This window comes from Octodon degus, unplaced genomic scaffold, assembly GCF_000260255.1.
Source record: "Octodon degus isolate 3935 unplaced genomic scaffold, OctDeg1.0 scaffold00089, whole genome shotgun sequence".
NCBI lineage: Eukaryota > Metazoa > Chordata > Mammalia > Rodentia > Octodontidae > Octodon > Octodon degus.
In genome coordinates this window covers 1,531,275-1,553,915 of record NW_004524665.1, presented here as the reverse complement: position 1 = coordinate 1,553,915, position 22,641 = coordinate 1,531,275, and the positions used below count along the sequence as shown (strand labels likewise).

The window sequence follows — 22,641 nt, the reverse complement described above, 5'->3', positions numbered from 1 at the left end:
TCAGCACCATTTATTTATTTTTTCTTTTTTATACATTTTTGCAATGACTTTTTAAATGGGTATGTCTAATATATTTTTCATAGTCATGTATAACTACCATTTTGAGAGCTCTTTATTCTTTGTCCAGGACCATATAGCAACTTCTCTTGTCTTCTGGATCACAGTCTTTGTTATTTCCTATATGCTACGTCTGGAGGTGTTCGAATATTTCGATTTTATTTTTTTTAAATTTTTAAATTTTAATAATTTTATTGAAAAAAGTAGCAATGAAATATTTTCAAAACAGGTTAGTAGTACAGTTACAATAATCGATACATTACATATTGTTGTCTTTGTAGTAGTTATTCCTAGTACAAGATGCAGACATGATATCTTGTCTAAACACTATTAGTTCAAAACCTTTTTTTCACTGAACTAAGAGAAAGCAGCTGTATATTTATGCTATTGTATATAGATATATTTTTTCTACTACAAAATGGTCCATTTATATCCCCTTTTTGTTTACTTTTGTCAGAGATGTGTATTCCATTGCAATATTTTGATTTTATATAACTGGAAAATATTTTACTTTTAGTTTTCAAAGGTATGTTTGCTAAGTATACAATTCAATGAGGACAGATTTTTTTTTTTCAGTCCTTTGAATAAATAAGTCTAGTTTCTTACCCACTTGCTCTTTTTTTTTTTTTCTAATGTGGAATAAGATGCTATTTAATTTTGTTCTTTCATACCTAATATTTTTTCTACATATACGCTTTAATGATTTTTTTCTTTACAATTAGTTTTGGACAATTTCATTTTTGTATATCTTGGTATGATTTTATTTGTATTTCTTATGCAAAAGGTTCATTTTTCTTGGAAATGTGGTGCTGTAATTTTAACTAAATTCAGAAATTTTAAATCTTTAAATATTTATTGTCTACTTCCTTCTATGAGAATTCTAATTATATGAATATAATTTTCTTGATTTTGGGACAGAGTAAACTATTATATGACTGATCTGTAAACTCTTTCTTCATGCCTATTTTATTTTATTTTTTTTAAATATTTCTTTTATTTTTTATTTATTACATTTTTTTTTTTTTTAGTGTGTGTGTGTGTGTGTGTGTGTGGCCAGCTCAGCCCACCAGGGGGTGGGGCTGACTGGCATGTGGTGCTGGGGGATTGAACCGCAGTCCCTGTGCTTTGCCAAGCTAGTTCCAAGTAGGTGCTTTAGACCACTGAGCCATCTCTCCAGCCCCTTCATGCCTATTTTAGATAATTTTTATTGTTACATTCATTTAAGTTTGTAAGTAATTTTTTACAATGTGCAATCTATTATTAATCTCATGTCATGCATTCATTTCAGAAATATTTTTCTAAAATTCACTCTGCCTATATTTTTCACATTCCATTATTTGTCTACAATTTTTAATTTGCTTTGCAATTATTATTGATTTTCAATAAAGTTAATAATGAGTAAAAAAAGAAAAAGAATAAAAGATACTTATCAGAGAACAAAGGCTTATTGAAGGGTAGGCCCTCCAGACTGGGGACATGCATATTTTTGGCTTTACATATACGGAGGAAAAATTCTATATTGATAGAAAATAATTAAGCATTACCTTTGCAAATCTATGTGAAGTTTGAGAAAGCCTGGCCACATCTTCAAGATCCAGGTAAGAAATGATGCTTAGGAGCAGTGTATCTGAGAGCCGTTCCAGGAAGTCAAATCTACCTCTGCACAAATTGAAGACATAGTCTAATGTTCTTGAGCCAAATATTAAGGCAACTTGAACTGTAAGTCAAAGAAACCAACAAACCAACACGGTTATTATATACACTCATCTAAAAACTGTAAAAGTAACAGATGCAAGATCTGGGTCATTTGTCCCCCTGAGAACTGGCAGGGTTATGCTTAGTGAGTCCTATTATCACCAAGCTGTTTTTTGGACGAATGGCATGATTTTTTTTTTTTTTTTTTTTTTTGAGATAGGTCTTGCTGTATAATTCAGGCTGGCCTTGAACTTACCATGCAGCCCAGGGTGGCCTTGAATTCATAGTGATCTTCCTGCCTCTGCCTCCCAGAATGCTGGTATTGCAGGTGTGTGTCACCACACTCAGCTAATGATATGAATTCTGAAACATGCGTTCTACTTGCCACTCAGTTACCAGTGACTCACCAAGACTGTGCTGGGGCAAGGAGATGGGCTCTGTGGGCCAGTTGGCCAACCAAGTGACAAGGACCTACTGCACAAAGCCTGTTGGCTTCCCTCCAGCCCACTACACATGAGGGCACCCTTCTCCAAGGTCAAGGCCATCCTCATGGTAGAGCTCAATCAGTTTCTCCACATTTACGCATCTACAAGGCCACACTCAGAAGGCAGCAAGGGGAGCACCTCTGGGTGGCACATTTGACCTTAAAATGAGCCAAGGGTTACTGTTTGTTGGTCAAGAAAAATGGAAGGCTGGTGGTCTGCCTCACCTGGCAGGATTCCTGAATTCCTACAACATAAACTGTGGGGTCAGTTTACAATCCATCACTATCAACCCATCAGAATCCTACTTCAAAAATTAAAAATAAGGCCAGCCAGATAGTTCAGCAGATTAAATAGATGTAGATGCAGGAACTGGGTTCCATCCTTAGTGTGCTGTGCTGGCCCCACCTGGGGCATGCTGAGAGAGTGATTGAGACTGGGCATGGTGGCGCCCCCACCTCCCCTCCCCGCAATCTTAGCACTTGGGAGGCTGTAAACAGGAGGATCACTGTGAGTCCAATCTGTGTAGTGAGACCCTGTAGACCCTGCACTAAATACATTAAAAAAAAAAAAATACAAAAGGGCTTGGTAAGCAATCCAGTGCAAAGTCCACTGATACTATCCTCAGTTCTGGGGGGAGGTGGGAAAATCCTATTGTTGTGCATGTCATGTACTAACAACTACACCTTCATCCATCACCTCCCTATAAAAGGAAACGTAGCACAGCAGCTCTGAGGTTCCAGGACAATGACAGTAACACACACAACCAACAAGCACCCTTGCATGAGATGTCAACATACTGTCTGGGCACAATCTAAAAACTACTTCTCTTGGAATGCTAAGCCGCAGCCTTCCATGAGCCCACCAGGATGCATCTCCAGTCATGACTGAGCCTATGTGTGTCTCCACTGTTTAGGTCCCCCTTAGGGGTAGCTCTAGGGATAGCAATACCGGGCTCTGGGTTCTCTGCTATATTCTCTTGGTGGAGGGAACTAGATCCCTGTGAGCCTCTAGCATCACTAATAACCTTTTATCCGCAGTGAGATGCTCTAGTAATAGCTACTCATCTATCCAGAATGGGTTCTATGCAATGAAGAGCACCTCAAAAGTATCTATCATTTTCTGCAGACTATCCTTGTAGGAGGGCAACTCATTTCAAAACCTTGCCAAGTCTGAGAGGGAATATGGATGGTGACACCCTGAGAATCCGGCTGGCTGTCCTTGCTGATTGACAGCTCAGGCTGGGTACTGAAGCAGAGGGAACATTCCCTCTGGGCTTACAAGCAGCCCCTGGCCCAACTGGGTGCCCTGTTGTGTCTTGTAAGGGGAGACTGGCCCTGCCTCTGGCCCAGGCTCATGCAGAGGTGGGTGGGCTTATTGGCAGGGGGCACACTTTGTTTTGTGACTTGGTGGTGCTGGCTGAGGCAAGGCCAGTCCTCCCTGTTATGTTCAGATTTTAAAATGGGGGCTCCCTTGGTGGCTCAGGCAAAGCCTTACTGTGTGGAGACATCAGTATGGGGGTCTCCTTCTGCTTCCCATCCTTCCTTGATGCCACGAGCATAAAGCTGCTCTTTCTGTCTTCCTCACGGAGATACATGAACGCTATCACATAAGGACTCTTATCTGCCTTGTCAGCCTTGAGACAAAACTTTCTAAGAGAGATGGGACTGGGCCATCTCTCCTCGGCCTCCAGCATGTACAACAGCCAAGCAGTATTGCAGTAATGGATTATTGTTATTATTACTACTATTACTATTACTATTACTATTACTATTATTATTATGGTCATGGCGGAACTACAGAAAGCTGACCATTTCCCCAAAATCCCTCCTAAGGCGCTACCATCACAAACTGTACTGGCGTTACTCATATGTTCTAAAAGGAGACTGAAAGAGAAATAAGAAGGAAAAGATCCCATAGAGAAAAATGGGCAAGTTGACCCACACCAATGCTTACAACAAAGGGCATCCCTTCCCACCAAACAAAGCTGGGCACACTCCGTCCAAAGCAATCGTATTCAAAGCACAAAAAAGCCTAGGCCCAACTGGTAGGTGGAGCTTGCCTGTAGTCCCAGCTACTCAGGAGGCTGGGACAGAGGGATCCTGTGATTTCATGAGTTTGAGACTGGCATAGGGGATATAGGGAGATATCCTCCACCATGAGAGAGGAAAAAAAAAAGCCCAAATCTGCAGGGTTGCTGCTCAGTGGTACCAGGTTCAGAGCGCTGAAAAGCAAATGGGCTGGGGAGATAGTTCGGCAGCCTAAGCACAAGGACCCCGGTTCGATCCCTGGTACCACATGTCAGGCAGGTCCTAGAATATTGGACATGGTAGTGCATAATGATAAACCCAGAGCTGGGGAGGCTGAGACAGGAGGATCACTACTACTCCAAACTGCATAGTGAGACCCTGGAAAGAGACAGAGAAAGAGAGAGAGAGAGAGAGAGAGAGAGAGAGAGAGAGAGAGATTAAAAAAGAAAAGCAAACAGGGTGGAGGGTTTCCCATGAGTTCCAATACATTCCTGGGACCCTGAGGCAACACCTGCACCTCATAATTATGAAGCCCATTAAATCTGCACAAACCACCCAGAACAAGGGGTCTTCAGCCTCTTGGACAGGAACCTCGTGCAAACAAGGACCAGTGCACACAGACTCAAAACTGATCCTGAGAACAGCAGCCCTCTGCTGTGCCCATTCTCTTACTGCTTTCAAAGCTCTGCAAGAGAGGGCCGTTCTTTTCTGCTGTTGCTAGGATTCCTTTGTGATTGTTTTGTTTGTTTGTTTGTTTGTTTGTTTGTTTTGTACCGGGAACCGAACTCACGATCTCATGCTTGCCAGGCAGGCACTGAAGAGGGGCCGTTCTGCCACTCGGTGCCCCTGAGATCAAGCCTGGATTTCACCGGCTGCTGCTAGCTGCAGCGCGGAAGGACGGGACCTGCTCCGCGCTTGGCGTGGCCAGGCCCACCCAGGGCTGGGGACGGCTAGCAGTTAAGGACCAGCAGGTCCAAAGTTTGGTCACCAAGAGCAAAAAAACCCAAAAAACAAAAAAAATAAAAAAAACAAAAATCAAAAAACACGCAGGCCTGCCAACCCACACAAGGAAAGGGGGGGTCGCGGGGGGGGGGCGGTGCTCTAGGCTCCACATATGCACACGCGCAGTGACAGCGCCTTTAGTGTCAAAATAAGCACAGCAGGAGCTGGCTGGTGGGCTGGCTAGGCCAGCAGATTCTTGCACTTCCTATGATCTGAACCACAAGGGTCAGCGTCAGTTTTAATCTCTCACTTGATAGGCTGAGATAGGTAACTGGTGCGCGAGCAAGGGCAAAGCCGGATGTAACTGGACAAAAGCAGGCTGTGAGTTACAATCACTGTCTACATGCAAAGGCGAGCCCTGAGTTACGGAGTTACGAGTTACGACCGGATGCCGGTGGCAAGGGGCGTCAGGGTGCACCTAGAAGGAATCTGCATGTTTGTTTTCCTTGTTACACAATTGCTGCCCGGGATTTGTGGTGAGACCCTGGGGCGCTCATTGTTTAACAACGCCTGCTGCATCCCCTTGACCCAAAATCCAGTCTAGGACCCCTTGACTCTGCCCCTCCCCTAGAGCCGGGCGGTGCTCAGAGAAAAACTGCTGATCCGCGTGGCTTTTCTGCCACCTTCCGACAAGCCCTCGAATTGTCTTGAAACACATTAATGTTTCCTAAATTTCACTGACTTGTGTTTTTATTTTTACACATTTGAGCATTACCTCCCCTACACCTTCTTTCATCCCTACTGTCAGACCCGACCTGGGCACAAGCTTCCAGCAAACCTGTTTTCAAAACCTGTTTTCGCCAAACTTCAGTTACCCCCAAAAGGGGCAACTGCCGCTCCCCACCCCAAAGGCAGGATAACACAAAGGGGTGTGTTGTCTTTGGACAAACAGCACAGCATGTCATGAAGCAAGGCACAAGACCTCCTCCCCCCCAGCACCAGGGACTGACGACATCGGCACACTTGCCTTGACGCTTCTGGAAACTCTAACCACAGATACTTGTCCTGACCACTCAGCAGGACGACCCCTCCTTTCTGGACTGTAAAACTCCTTGCCTCTTTTTGTGTAGGTACTGAGGGCTTTCTTGGCCTTCAAGTCGGCCTGCACCCAAGTACAATAAACTGTGTTCCGCCGCTTTCATGCAGGCCTGATCACGGGTCTCGCTTTCTGTACCATTTGTTACACCTACCCTGATACAGCTGGGTCAATTGAAAGAGGCAAAAAGAAAAACAGATTAGGACTTCATAAAAGTGACTGTAACTTTTCCCTAATATATTTAGGTGTTCTCTTAGAAATGAGTTCACAGTCAGCTAATACAACCTTATACCTTAAGCAGCTCTGATGTAGAAAACAAACAGGACACACACACACACACACACACACACACACACACTCAGACACTCAGACACACACAGAGTACACTGAATAATCAAGGAGTGGAAACAGGTTTGGATGACAGATGTTCAAATTGATCTGAGTAGTAATTAATCTGAGTAGTAGCCTGTAATCCCAGCACTTGGGAGGCTGAGGCAGGAGGGATTATTCCAAGTTTGAGGCCAGCTTGGGCTATGTAGCTGAGTGTAAAACCAGCCTGAATCATAGAATAAGACCCTGTCTTGATAAATAATGAGTATATCAGTCCATCAGTCTGGGTGGTAACTCCATCCCAGGCTGAAAAGAGACTACTTTGAGCCTCTCCCATCCCTTCACACTTTCACCTCTGCTAAAGATGTACAACCATGGGTTATAAGGCCCAAGAACCAAGGCTTTGCCTCACAACTCCCATCACGCTCTTCTGCCCTGCTCCTGGCAGACAACCACCCAGCCTGCAATTCTCCAGGCTTATCTCTAGCTGTTACTCTCCTGCTAGCCACAATTCCTTTTCATTGGACTGTTCACCTCACACCTTCCCTTTACGCTCAAAACCCTAGAAAAGATCTCACAGCCTGTAATGGATTCCTTCCTACCAGTGGTGTTTCTCAGGTTTGTTCTCAAGAGAGAGAGAACAAAAGTCACTGTTAGGAAAAAAGGAAGAACAAAGGCACAAGCTCAACAGTCACAAGAAGTTTATTTCCATTATTACAGTGTACTTTTAAAAAATCTTGGGAGGCATGCTGCCTTGCTTGGAAACCAGGGTGAAGGGAAGGGATGTTTGGATTCCAGAGGTCCCTGCGCTGGAGACTTTCTAGGTATAGGGCAGGCAAGTGCTCTGCCACTGAACCACACTGGGTCCCTGTGGAGGAGGCAGAATTGGGATTCTAGGCTGAGCTCTCTGATTTCACAAAGGGGCGTAGGGCCGTGTTGATATAGAAGTCCCAACTGCATCTGCCCCTTTTCCAGGCATTGGAAGCTTCCGTTGCTTCTCAATCCCAAGTGCTTCTGACTTGTTTGGCTGGCAGACATTAGCAAGCATGAGTGACAAGGAGGAAGTCAAAAATATCATACCTCGCTGATTACAGTTAAGAACAAAAGATCTCAATGTATAATGCATTTATAAACATTTGTTAGGTATCAGACCCAAAGAGATCTTACAGAACACGATGACATTTTGAGGCTATACAATTCACACATTCCTTCCAACATCTGGCCCCTGGCCATCTATTTCTAAACCAAGGCATAAAGCATTCCTAGGCACCACAGCCCATGCCCACTGATAGCAGAAAGGGTGTTATAGACAGCTATGTTGGGTAGAAATACTGTAGGAAGTCAGACAGAGCTGGGCCCTGGAGGGAATTGGTGCCGAGGATGAGAATGAAGCACAACAGGAGCTGGAGGTGCATGTGTTGGAGGTCAGATCTCAAAGACAGACTGAGCAGGTCTATGTGCCTCCCCAGGGAGTAAGACAAATGGTATCACTTGGTCCAATAAAGTCTAGATGGACATCAGTCACCCAGGTGGGTGACCAGGACCTCCTGATCTACCCACTCCTAAAAACGTACTTTGTTCTTTCCATGTACATTTGGTACGTGACCTGCTTTCCCATTGGCTCAACATCACCTAAATAGCTATCCTTGCAATCTTACTGGTTAATCAGTGTTAACCCATGTTGTTCCCACCTTGTGGCTTTCCTCTATACAACTTCCTTTGTGAAGTAGGAGCATTGACCCCACATTTGGGTCCCCTCCTCTCTCTCAGGAGCTTGTTGTTTCTCAATAAAATTTATTCTCTCTCTCTCTCTCTCTCTCTCTCTCTCTCTCTCTCTCTCTCGGCAGGGTCTTGCTAAGTAGTTTAGCCAGGTCTTGAACTTACTGTAGCACAGGCTGGCCTCAAACTCATAGTGATCCTCCTGCCTCAGCCCCCTAAATGCTGAGATTATAGGGGTGCACCACCGCACCCAGCTAAATTTTCCTACTCTTAACCTCCACTGTTCCTCAGTATTCATTCTTCATTTTGGGGGAACATGAGCTTAGTGTATCTGACACCTACCAGGTTAGTAGTTATACCTATTTCCCCTATGTCAAAGGGAGCATTCTTCAAAGGTCCTCCAAGTCAGAAGAGTATGGCATGGTGCAGCGGGCCCAGGAAGCAGGCGTGATCTGTTCATCATACGATCCCAGACAAATGAGCAGAACAGTTCCATGAACTTCTCCTGAGAACTGGAGCAGATTTTCAGTAGGACGGTCTAGACTGATGTCAGTCTGAGAAGTGAGAGCCTATGTAGCACTACCTCTCAGTACCCGTATGTAGAAGTTGTCGTGTGGGTTTCTACAATATTTGGACAACATAATAAGGATTTAGATGCCAGGCAGAGCCTACAGTTATACACAGCTAGGTTAGGTAGAAATATTACAGGCAGTCAGATAGGCCTCAGCCCTCAAAGAAGCCAGTGCAGAAGATGGATACATTGCAACTATGGGGGAGACACAGACACACGTGCTGAGGGCTAGACCTTAAGACCAAAGATGAAAAGAAGTCACCCACATACTTTCCCCATGGATGAACAGCAGTGATTGATATTCTAAATATCACCATGGGAAAGCCAGGAGAAGCCACCGATCTACCCTCTCCAGGAAAAGTCTCTGTTGTTTCATGCCTCACCTCCTCTCCTTTTACTTGGCCCATTTTTGCTCTGCAAAGCCAGTTTCTCCTGTAAACTTTGCTTTGACTTTGTCTAATAACTCTGCCACTGCTTTTTGCTCATTTTATTGAACTTCGTTTAAGACATGAAGAACCTGAACTCCAACTCCAGAGGGAGAGAACAACCTAGAACTCGCTAACGCTTAAAATTGGTGAGCCACTTTTAGCAGGAGCTACCTGATAACACCTCAATCCTGTGCTGAGGTCGATGTAAACTACTTAAATTTATTTTATTATATTTTTATTTCATTTTTTTAAGACAAGGTCTAAAAAAGTTACTGGATCCCCACTGAATCAATATTACCTGAGTAACTGTAATCTTACTGGTTGACCATAGTTTTGTCCTGTATCACCCCTACTTCGTGATTTCTGGTTGTTCCCCACCATGGATCCACCTCACTTCATAGTTTTGCTCTCCAAAAATCCCTTGAAGAGGCAGGGTCCTCTTGAGACCCTTCTGTCTATCTCTCTTTCTCAGACAGAAGTTTTCTCTCCCCAATAAATAAATTCTGCTCTTAACCATCATTGTCCTAGAATTCATTCTTTAATTTTAGAAAACATGGGCTCCTACCAGATATCTAGTAGGTTGGAGATTCTTTCCGCTATATCACTAGCAACACCTGAGGAGCGCTGAGGTCTCCCACCCAGCAATATGACCCGCAGATGCAAAAGAAAGACAAAAAGTTGAGGAGCTCTGCGAAAATCAGTGTTCTCTGTGGAACAAAAGGCCACTAATCCGAAAGCTCGTGGCTTTTATTGGTACCCATCAAAGAGGCAGGTGGAGATTGAGGCAAAGTGCTAGGGAAGAGAAGCCCTGCAGGCATGGCTACAGGGACAAACAGAAGCGTCATACGAGGCACAGAGGCCTCCCATTACCACTACAGTAGAGAGCCTGATGTGCACAAGGCTGGCACCCGTGCTGCCAGGAGGGTATAATTCTTTCTGCATATATGGCCTCAGCTGAGACAGTCTCGTGGCCAGACTCGATCACATTCTTCTAGCCAGTTAAGCAAACTTTTGGTTAGTGTAGCCAGCTCTGCATGTATCAGTGAATAGGGTTGAAGTGAAGGTCAGGGAAAAATGGGGGCAAGGGGCTTTGCTTCTCAGGAGAGCGTTGCTTGGAGGTCTCCCACAACTACTGCTGTGACTTCATCATGGTGGCCTGTCTTGCTTGCTCCAGAGTATACTTTCATACGCCTCCTCTCCTTTTACTTGGCCCATTTTTGCTCTGCAGAGCCAGTTTCTCCCGCAAACTTTGCTTTGACTTTGTCTAATAAACTTTGCTACTGCTTTTTGCTCATTTTATCGAAATCTTTGTCTAAGACAAGAAGAACCTGAACTCCAACTGCAGAGGGAGAGGAAAACAACCTAGGGCTCGCTAACGCTTAAAACTGGTGAGTCACTTTTAGCAGGAGCTACCTGATAACGCCTCTGTCCTGTGTTGAGGTCTGATGTAAACTACTTACTTTAAATTTATTTTGATTATATTTTATTTTGATTTCATTTTTTTTTTAGACAAGGTCTAAAAAAGTTACATACTTTTTTAGAGACTAAGAATGGCATATTGAGTTTCAGGTCAGGCCAACGTGAGTTACATATTAAGACTTTGTCTCAAAACACAAAAACAAGACAAAAACTCAGCCTTAAAGGGTAGGTTTTAGGGAACCTACCCTTGCTATGTAGCCGAGGTTGGCCTTGAACTCATAGCTGTCCTGTGTGCCCAGATTACAGGCAAGTACCCCCATGCCCAGCAAGCTGCAAATTCTTACATGATTAAGACCCCAGAGGGGGGCTGTGCAGATGGCTCAGTAGAATAAGTGCTTGCCTGGCAAGTGTAAGAGTCTCAGTTCAATTGCTGGTTAAAAAAAAAAAAAAAAAAGACCCCAGAGGGGGGCCAGCCTGATAGGTCAGCGGACTAAAGCACCTGCTTAGGCAGAGCACAGCGGCCAGGTTCAATCCCTAGCATGCTGTGCTGGCTCTGCCCCCAGGGTATGATGAGCATGGTGGCGCATGCCTGTAATCCCAGCACTTGGGAGGCTAAAAAGGAGAATCACTACAAGTCCGATCTACACAGTGAGACCCTGTAGACCCTCTAGACCCCTACTAAATACAGAAGAAAAAAAAAAAAAAGATCCCAGAGGGAACACTGAGCACTTGAAGACAGAAAAGAAGATCTTCTTGAGATATTAACATTTCAAAGTAACCTCTAGCTGGACCTGTTGGTGCACACCTCTACTCCAAGCACTCAGGAGGCTGAGGCAGGAAGATCGCTACAAATTAGAGACCAGTCTGCACTGCATACTGAGTTTCAGGCCAATGTGAGTTACATATCAAGACCTTGTTTCAAAACACAAAAACAAAACAAAAACTCAGCCTTAAAGGGTAGGTTTTAGGGAGAAACCCTCACCCTACAGCAGAGTAAGAAGAAAAAGCAATGGTGATTGTGTTGCTGTTAGGAACAAAGAAAAAAAAAGTCCTCAAGGTATGAACTGGATTCATACCTTTTGAACACTTCAAAATGCCAAGAAGGGCTGGGGAGATAGTTTGGTGTTCTAAGCGCCAGCCTGACAAGCACAAGGATGCGGGTTCGATCCCCAGTACTGCAGGCCACACTGTGCTGGCCCCAGAAATCCCAGCACTGTAGGCTGAGAGGAGGATCACTACACATGCTCAGACCTGCTCAGGGAGACTTAAGAAAGTCTCCAGCAAGACAGCTGCAAGAATGCGCTCCATTTTCTTTCTTCTCTCTAAAGTTTCAATAATTTTAGGCTAGGAAATAAACTGACAATAGATATGTGTATGCAACAAAACCAAACATTAAAATTATATTTCAAGGGCCTGAGAGATAGCTCAGCAGTCTAAAGCGCCTGCTTAAGTAAGCTTAGGCAAGCGCAGGGACTGCAGTTCGATCCCCAGCACTACATGCCACATCAGCCCTGGTTCCCCCACCAAAAAAAAATTGTATTCCAAGCCTAATAAACACAGGAGTGGGGCCAGGGAGATGGCTCAGTGGAATAAGCACTTCCCTGGCAAACGCAAGGATCTGAGTTCAATCCCCGGTTCCGCCAAAAAATAATAAATAAATAAATAAATAAACACAAGAGTGTGAGCCTCAAAGAGGGACAGGGGAGCTGAGCCACAGGCTGAATTTGAGGGCCTGGGGCATAAACTTCTGGAGTGGCCCAGCCTCTGGAAGGCTGGGTGCTACGGGGATACACAGCAGGAAGGGTTGCCTCCTTACGCACATGAGATCTCCCCAACATACATCCTTATCCCTTTCATAGCTCTTTTGGAGTCAGAGTCTTAGTAAATCACTAAGCTGGGCTTGAATTTGTGGTTCTCCTGCCTCGGCCTCCTACAGTGCCAGCTTATAGGCACGTAACTCCACATCTGGCCCCGACTGTGTTTTTGGAAGTGTGTACACTCTCAGACTTGCAATCCTTCTTCTTCAGTATCCCATATCTAGATTACAGATGTGTAATACCACGCCCAGCTAAGGCCTGGAATTTGGGATATAAGTTAGCTGTAGAATAAGCCACTGAGTTTAAAACCCAGCATCAAATAGAAAGAAATAAGATTTGGACTTTTGCCCTGTAGGAGCCAACAAGCTACCAAAGGGTTTGAGGCAGAGAAATCCCATGAGCTGATTGTGGCTGCATGCAGAGAACAGAGTGAGGGGGATGTGTGCACCGAGGAGGGACTGTTGCCACAGTCACGAGGGAGGTTAGCATTGGGCGCCCACTGCTACTCAACAAAGCATCCCAAATTTCCTAGCTTGAAACAACAGATGCCTGGCATCTCCATGTGTTTGAGGCTCAGGAACCCAGGAGAGGCTTATCTGGCTCAGGAACTCTCAGGAGGCAGCCATCAAAGCCTCTGTGGGGACTGTGTCACCGGAAGCCTCGAGCGGCCCTGAGAATCTGCAGCTAAGAAAGCCGGCACACAGGGCTGCTAGCTGAAGTCCCTGGGGATGCACAGGTGCCTCTCTCTACAGGGCTGACTGAGGGTCCTCTACAGCAGCTGGTTTCTGCCAGAATGAGTGGGGAGAGAGTGAAAGGGGCAGACGGACAGAGAATGAGAAAGAACCATCAGTACAGAGGCGGCTGCATCCTGTATCATCTAACCGTGGAAGTCACAGGATTCACGCACTCTGAGTCCCATTGGCCACAGTGAGGGGCCCTGGGAGAGTGTGACTCCCGGGGTGGGGTGAGGGCTCAGCGGGAGTCACCTCCGACGTGGCCTACCACTGCACAGGCTCCAGTTTTATGGATAGGTTGGATCTACTACATGACAGAAAGAACAGGGTAAAGGATAACCCCAGGACTTGGGCCTGAACTTTTTTTTCAGGGGTGGGAAGCTGAGATCAGCAGCTGTTTTTGGACAAGCTGAAAATCTATCAGGCCTTCTGCCACAGCAACCATTGAACAAGAGTAGCCATGGCCCTCCGCTACCCCATGGCTGTGGGCCTCAACAAGGGCCACAAAGTGACTAAGAATGTGAGCAAACTGAGGCACAGCCATCATTGCGGACATCTCACCAAACACACCAAGTTCATGAGAGACATGATCCAGGAGGTGTACAGCTTTGCCCCCTACAAGCAGTACACCATGGAGCTGCTCAGGGTCTCCAAGGACAAGTGCGCCCTCAAGTTCATCAAGAAAAGCGTGGGGAAGAAAAAAAGAAAAAAAAAAAAAAAAGAAAGAAAGAAAAGGGTGGGGACGTACATCCGGGCCAAGAGGAAGTGTGAGGAGCTGAGCAACGTGCTGGCTGCCATGAGGAAGGCAGCTGCCAAGAAGGACTGAGCCTTTCTGGAATAAAGCTTTGCAGAAAGTTATTAAAAAAAAAGAAAGAAAAAGAAAATCTATCAGATACTCAAGTGGCTGTGTCAGTGGTGCAGTTGGACAAGTGTCTGAGCATGGTGTGGAGGGGAGAAGCCTAAGTTCGAGACATCAGTTCAACGCTTCGTGCCCATGCACAGCACTACAGCCAGAGACTGCACTGGATGCCCCAGAGCAGGACAGACAGAAAAGAGAGAAGGCACAGGAGTTTAGCCCAGGGCCCCAGAAGTTCGATTTGGAGAATGAGGAGTCAGAAAAGGAGACCAGGACGGGGCCAGGGAGGCAGGACCCAGAGCAAGGTGCCTCTCAGAGACCAGAGAGGAAGCTCATGCTGAGCTGAGCAGCGCTGAGGGTCACGCGTTCTCTGCCAAGACGGTCATGTGTGTGTCTCGGACTTCTAGAGACTTGCTGGGGCGTGGGGTGGAGGAGAGAGAGGTGCTTCTTTCGGAGAACCTCAGGAAACATGACAGAGAAGAGATAGAAAAAAGTAAGCCTGGTCTACATCATGTACTTAACAATAACAGCAAACAATAATTACCAGCGGATTGCATATCCCAGCATGCTCTAAGCCCCATTCAGGTCCCCGAACGCTCAGGAAAACCACACAGAAGAATCACAGTTATCCCCAGTTGGGGTAGGACATTACTCACAGGTAGGATGAGCAAGCACCATGGTCACACAGCGCACCAGGGGCAGCACAGAGGCTTGGGCTGTCCGAATGACCCCTGAGCTCTGTTCTGGGCCACCTGGGGGGAGAAGGCTTCTTAAGGACAGGATGAGAGCAGAGGGGATGGCAGCAATCACAGTGACATTGGGGCTCTCCCTACAGACCTGGGGCCTTCCACCTTGCTGGGCTGCTATCCCTTAATATCACAGTGCTGCTCCCAGGGAGAGGCCACCATGTATCCTTGAGACTGCAGCTCTACACTGCAATGTGCAACACGGGTTTGGGTGAGCTCCTCGCAGGAATCCTTCACCTTCCAGCTCGAGGGCAGGAGGGAGCAGGGGACAGCTGTCTATGGGACTCATCATGTCCTGCCTTAGTGCCTGTTCTTCCAGGGTCAGGAATCCCTCAGTGGTCATCCCAAAGCTCACACTCATACGCCATGGCCTGGGCCCTGGTGCAGTATTCCAGGAGCAGAGGGGGGACAGCCCAGGGAATGCAGGAGGAAGATGAGAGTCTTCCAGGTACATCAACACTTACAAGATAGGACAGCCTTTCTCTATGATATTCTGGCTTTCGAGGAAGTCCATCAGAAAATCGTAAGAGCCCGTCGTGGTGCTCCACACCTGAAATCCTACAACTCTGGAAGGACGAGGCAGGACTGCAAGTTCAAGCCCAGCTTGAGCAATTTAACAACTTAGAGATATCCTATTCCAAAATTAAAAACCAGGGGCCAGGGAGATAACTCAGGAGAATAAGCACTTGCCTCGCAAGTGCAAGGGCCTGAGTTCAATCTCCGGTTCTGAAAAAAAAAAAAAAAAATTAAAAACTAAAGTGGCCTGGGGATGTAGCACTGTATGAAAGCTCTGGATTCAATCCCTAACACTGCAAATAAGAAAGAAAAGAAAAAACAAAAAAGACGAACACACGAATGAATGAAAGAAAGAAAATAAAGAGAAGGGAAAGGCACATGATCTGTTAAGGAATAGCTCCAGGGTAGATATTACAGAATAAAAGAAGCATAACTGACAGTGAAGTGTGTTTTCTAGAGAGTTCTACTTTATACCTATCTGCACAGAAACAAGTCTGTCCCACAATCAAATGAGGCAAGTCTAGACTGATTTTTTATTTAATCAAAATTGAATAGAGTTCCCCTAGTATGGCTCTTTCTAGGCCAGGAATATTATAAATACTAGCACACACAATGGCACATTAAACTGTCAACCCTGCTCGGTGTGGTGGTGCAGTGCTGTGTGCCTAGCACTGGGCAGAGGCAGGAGGATTGCTGCAAGTTCAAGGCCAGCCTGGGGTACATCGCAAGACCTTGTCTAATAAAAACCTGTCAATCCAGATCTTTAACTATTTAAAGAAGTAAACCAATTTTTTTTTTTACCTCTTTTTTTACTGTCTCTGATTGTTGTGTGTGTTTAGTGCTGGAGACTGAATTAAGAGCATTACACAAGCTAGGCAAGTGATCTACCACCCTGAGCTACATCCCAAACTCAACATGCTCCCTCTCTCTTAAAAATAAATACAAACAGCGCTCACAACTGAGGATGCAGCAGCTCGGTGTGGAGCGCCTGCCTAGCTGCAGGAGGCCTTGCCCTTCAGCCTCAGCATCACCCAACGACAACCGCAGACACCGTGCTGGTCAGCTTCCCAACTGCTGGGCTCCAGGCCCCACAATTTAAAGGACGGGAGTTTGAATCTGGCTCACATTTCAGGGGATTCAGTCCATGCCAGCCGGCTCCACAGCAGAAAGAGCAACAGGGTGGGACTGAGCGAAGCTGCCGGGCTCACGGGGCTGGGGAAGCAGAGCAGGTGAGCTGCTTGAGAGAGGACAGTTCGGAGATAGAGAGGACTCAAAATCCCAGGCACACTTCTACAATGCACAAGACATCCAGGCAGGTTCCAGAAAATCATGTGAGAATAATCAAGTTTTACTGTCTCATTCTACTCCCTGTCAATTTGACTCCTAAAGGCATCTCCTTAAATCATACTTAATCCCCATGAAAAGACAAGATTATAATTCTGCTTGGTATGATGTAACTAGATTGCATACAGGTGAAAAATGCAATAATCCCTTCTCTAAAATCTCAATAGTCTCAGTAAGTTTTCAAAAGTCTAACTCCAAGCCTCTTCTGAGACCCAAGACAAACTCTTAACTGTGATCCTCTATAAAATAAAAATTAAGTGTGTAGTCTAAGGTACAATAGTACAGAGTAAACATACCCATTCCAAAAGGGAGGCATAGAGTGACAGACAACAATCAAACTGAAAAGCAAACCTGAATCCTGGCAGGACAAACATTAAATCAAAGAGTTCCAGATCCATCACTCAAAGCACATGGTGGTAAAATCTGAGCTCCAAAGGGCTTTCATGTCCTCTTTTCTTTGTCCTTGATGGTTGCAGCCTGCATAGCTTCTCTCTTGGGCTGGCTCCACTGATAGCCGGCAGCTTTCCTCAGCAGAGGGTCCTGACTTCCAGGGGTCTCCACTGCACCTTTGACTTCATTCTTACAGCTTCACACACTAGTCTCTCAGGGGCTGCCTGCCTCACCTCCTAGGCCTTCCTCTGAAATCTGGCTAGAAGAAGCCTCTCTGACCTGACAACTCTTGCATTCTGCATGCACTCAAAGCTGGCATCATGTGGACCACACCAAGAGCTGCTGTCAGAGGCAGCAGCAACCAGGCCTCCTGAGGTGTGACTGAGCATAGCTGCTCAGTTCATGGTGGCTGGGAAGCAGAGCAGGAAAGCAGTACCAGCCCGAGGCCAGGAGGCTCCTGGGAGAGTCACTGGTAAATCTGCCCTGGAAGGCACAAAAAACTGAAGTCTGATGTCCAAGGGTGACGACAGCAAGAGACTGCCCCAAGCACAATGGGCACTTCCTTCTTTTCTCCTCCCAGTCTATTCAGGGTGGGTTTTTCTCCCTCCGTTTGCTCAGTCAATCATACACCCAGAACTGTGCTTTATAAATCTGCTAGGTGTTTCTCAATCCAGCCAAGTTGATAAGTCACAACTAACAGTGACCGAAACAAAGTCACATACTACAATATCAAGTAACAGAATCCCTTCATAAAGAGTGATGATTCTCATCAAAGGTCCACCCAGAGTTGGACTCTTTTAACTTTCCACACTTGGTCCTCCAGTATCAGCCTTTCCTGGTAAGACCCTAGAAAGTTACCTCCTTTTTGAATCTCATTTGTGAAAGGCAAACAAGAGTATTTATTTGTACAAGGATATTATAACGATGAGAACATTTTTTTTTTTTTTTTTTTTTTTTTTTTTTTTGGCGGAACTGGGGATTGAACTCAGGCCCTTGCCAGGGAAGCGCTTATTCCACTGAGCCATCTCCCCAGCCCCTAAAGGTTTATTTCTTTTTCTTTGTGGAACTGGGGATTGAACTCAGGCCCTTGCACTTGCCAGGCAAGTGCTTATTCCACTGAGCCATCTCCCTGGCCCCCAGAACATTTGTATGTTAAGTACTTTATATTACCTGATTACTTGACATCATACCAAACAGATGACTACTGACTAAGAAGAATCTCTAGGGCCAGCTAAATAGCTCAGCAGATTAAAGCACCTGAAAGCTGGCGCAGGGACTGGGGGTTCGATCCCCAGGCCTGCTATGCCAGCCCTGTTCCCAGGGTGTACTGAGATGGCAATTAAGACTGGGCGTGGTGGCACATGCTGTAATCCCAGCTCTTGGGAGGCTGTAAACAGAAGGATCACTATGAGTCCAATCTAGTAGTGAGACCCTGAACACCCTATAGACCCTTACCCCCCCCCCAAAAAAAAAGAAAGAAAAGAAAAGAATCTCTACGATGCCCTCTAGTTTGAAGTTTTATTAATAGCCTGTGTGGTTACAAACAGCTATAATCCATCACTCACAGGGCTGCCGGCCTGAAAAACACAGTGAGGTCCTGTCTCAAAAAACCAATATAAATAAATTTGAAGAAAAGTTTTATTAGTAAGTAACAATTATTAAAGGTCTTAGCTGAAAGGGATCTCTTCAGAGACACATACCTTAAAGAACTTAAGATGAACTAATATAAGAACTGGGACCTACTTCATGAGAATCCAATGGGAACAGTTGGCTTGTGTACAGGGTTTGGCCCCTTTCTTTTTGTTTATTTAGTACTGTGACTCAAACTCATGACCTTGCACTTTCCAGACAGGTGCTGTACCACTGAGCTAAAACCCCGGCCCTCACATTTTGAGTACTGCAGAAGTTGGGTTACAGGGTCATGGGCATCCATGAAAAAAACTTTCCGTCTACTTTTTATGCTTGAGACTTTCATATTGAGGTAAGTCAGTTAATTTTAATTTTCATATTAAGATAATTTGGACGGCTGGGGAGATAGCTCAGCGGGATAAGAACCTTCCTGGCAAGCACAAGGTCCTGGGTTTAATCCCTGGTCCCCCATCACCCCCCCAAAAAAATACTTTGGGAGTCATTAGACTAAGGTGGCTCAGTCATTAGATTGAGGTAGTTCAGGATTCTGAGTTTTTCCCTAAATGAATTAAAACCCAACTCAGAATGAATGGTCATAGCCCTGGAAAATAAAACATCAACTGACTCGGTCAGGAATTGTCACCTAGCCTCTACCTGGGGGCTTGACCTATCAGAAACTCAGCTAGCCTGTGACTGGTGACTTCCATTTCAGTCAGTCAATATTTTCCTTGCCTCACTTCTGCAAACTCTGTAAAAGTCTCTCCTTGAGTCCAAGTGGTAGAGGCCAAACAGCTTGCAGTTCTGCACCACCTAATTCATGAATTGCTGTCTACTCAACTAAATTCTTTAAAAATTTAGTGTGTGCATAACTGTGTGTGTGTGTGTGTGTGTGTGTGTGTGTGTGTGCATAGAGTTGAGCCTAGGGACTTGTGCGTGCTAGGCAAGTGTAATGGCTGATACATCTGTAAACTTGAGAAGTTTAGAAATTTAAGTGACTCAATAGTGGGCCAAGGTTTTCACTTTGTAAACATCCTGGGCCTTTGCAAGAAGAGGGCACAGAGGGGGCTGGTGAGATGGCTCAGTGGTCTAAAGCACCTACTTAGAACAAGCTTAGCAAAGCACAGGGACCGCGGTTCAATCCCCCAGCACCACATGCCAGCCAGCGCCACCCCCCTGGTGGGCTGAGCTGGCCACACACACACACACACACACACAAATAAATAAAAATTAAACTTAAAAAAAAAAAAAGAGGGCACAGAGATGGTGTGAATGTTGGGGTAGCCTTGTGACAATATAAGGGGGGAAAAGAGGCTCGCTCCCCCTCTTCTGCTCTCCTGCTTTGCTGGACTCTGCTGCCTGGAGCACTGCCCCTGGGCCACACTGCCCTGCCTTGGAGCCAGCCAGGTGTGGGCTGAAGCCTGCACAAACCATGCACTAAATAAACCTTTCTTTCCATAATTCTGGGTGCCAGGTATTTTGTCTCAGCAATGATAAAAAAGCAACTAAGAGAGTAAGTTTATCGTTCAATAAAAGTAAAGAAGCAGAGGGAAGGGGCTGGGGAGATGGCTCAGTGGAATAAGCGCTTCCCTGGTAAGTGCAAGGGCCTGAGTTCAATTCCCAGTTCCGCAAAAAAAGAAAGAAAGAAAGAAAGAAAGAAAGTCCTGATGCTAGAAGTAAAGGAGGGTTTGGAGATGTAGTTCTGTGTTAGAAAACATGCTTAGCGTCTGCAAGGTCTTGGGTTTTCCTGTTTTTTAGTACCAGGGATCAAACTTGGGACCTTGTGCTTGCCATGCAGGCATTTATGCCACTTAGCTATCTCCCCAGTAAGGCCCTGGTTTTGATCTGCACTGTGAGAAAAGAAAAAACAAAAATCTGCAGAGACCTTACGGAGGGGTGGGGTGCTAGGGGTGGAACCCAGGACCTTATACATGCCAGGCAAAGGCTTTCCCACACTGCTGCACCCTCTTATAATCAGATATTTTAAATGGATGGCATATTTAAGAACTTAAGACCTTAAGTGCTTGCTTTTTGCTATTTTTATTTAAATATTTTAAATAAAGAGTTTAAGGAGGTGATCATTTGATTATGCTTTCAAATAGCCTTTTAATTATTATTTATTGATACAGGGTCTCCCTATGTAATTTGGACTCATAGTAATCCTCCTCTCTCAGCCATCCAGAGCTGGGATTACAAGTGTGTGCTACCGCACCTGGTTTCGGTGTCAACAAGGCACATGCTAGGTTCTAGGGCCCACATGCATGGCATGCAGTACCAGGGACCGAACTTGGGTCCTTGCATTTGCCAGGCAGGTTCTTAGGCCACCAAGCTATCTCCTCAGCCCAAAATAGCTTTTTAATTTAATTTTAATTAAAGGAAATTCATCATAATCAATATTGTAGCAAAAATTATATTTATATAATTTAACTTTTCTAATGGAATCTACATGTTAACCTAGAAACTTAAACATTTTAAGAATTTTCCCCGAAGAACCTTAGGATATATTAACAGTGTTATATTGTAAGAACTCAACATCCTAGGGCCAGTAAGATAGCTCAGCAAACTAAGCACCTGCTTAGGCAAGCACAGGGACCACGAGTTCAATCCCTAGTCCCACATGCTGCCCGGCCCTGGCCCTGGCCCTGGCCCTGCCCCAGGTGCACTGAGACAGCCACTGAGACTGGGTGTGGTGGCACACACCTGTAATCCCAGCACTGGGGAGGCTGAAAACAAGAGGATCACCGTGAGTCTGAGCTGCATAATGAGACCCTGTACCAAATACGTAGAAAAAAAGAAAAGAACTCAAGGGGCCAGGGAGATGGCTCAGTGGAATAAGCACTTCCCTGGCAAGTGCGAGGGCCTGAGTTCAATCCCCTGTTCTACAAAAAAAGAAAGAAAAGAAAGAAAGAAAAGAACTCAATATTCTGGCTGGGCATGGTGGCATATGCCTACATAGGGAGTTCAAGCCCAGCCTGAATCAAAAATAAATAAATAAATAAATAAATAAACCAAGAAAAAGAAAACAAATCCAACATTCTATTATATCTAAAAAACATAATTATATATCAATATTTCAAAGGATGATTAATTTGATACTTCTCTGACAAAAAACAAAAACACTTATGACTGGGTCTTAGGGTGTACCTCATGGAAGAGCCCTTGTCTAGCATGCACAAGGCCTAGGGTTCAACCCCCTCAAGAAAAACCTTTCACTAATCATACAGAACTTAACAGCAACAAATACATAACATTTTCCTCGCCTTACCCTGAAGATGTGAATTATCAAGAAAGTCCTCATGAGTGTCTTTTGATTCTCCAGGTCTTGCTGATCGATACTCACTCCTCAGCGAGATCTTCCACCATCTAAAGATTATCTGTAATTGAAAAGAAGGTAATAGAATTTAAAGCTAAGTCCAACCCTGGCAGCCTCATCAAGTTTGGAATTTTGAAAGATAAGTGTGATATGATATTTCTGACATTACTGATAACTTAGCATTTAGAAGTAACATCTATGAACATTTTACTTAGAGATTAGAGTCACAGAATCATGGTGCTGGGAGGAAGTTTAAAATCTTATCAAGGGCTGGCCAAATAGCTCAGCGGATTAAAGTGCCTGCAAACATGCTCAGGGGCTGGGGGTTCGATCCCCGGGCCTGCCATGCTGGCCCCATCCCCGGGGCGTGCTGAGATGGCAATTGAGACTGGGTCTGGTGGCGTGCGCTGTAATCCTAGCCCTTTGGAGGCTGTAAACAGGCAGATCACTACAAGTCCGATCTAGTAGTGAGACTCTAGACCCACCATGAACAGCCTGTAGACCCTTCTCTAAAATACAAAAAAAAAAAA

General features: G+C 45.3%; 1 protein-coding gene across 1 annotated transcript in view; it reads right to left on the bottom strand.

Moving 5' to 3' along the window:
- The window catches only part of Fbxo36 (F-box protein 36), an 88,423-nt gene that overhangs the window by 21,082 nt on the left and 44,700 nt on the right, over window positions 1-22,641 (bottom strand). The window contains exons 3-4 of the mRNA XM_004637380.2: window positions 22,064-22,172; window positions 1,602-1,774 (exon numbers count right to left, since the gene is read on the bottom strand). Of these exons, the coding sequence (XP_004637437.1) occupies window positions 1,602-1,774; window positions 22,064-22,172 (282 nt within the window). The remainder of the gene's footprint in view (window positions 1-1,601; window positions 1,775-22,063; window positions 22,173-22,641) is intronic.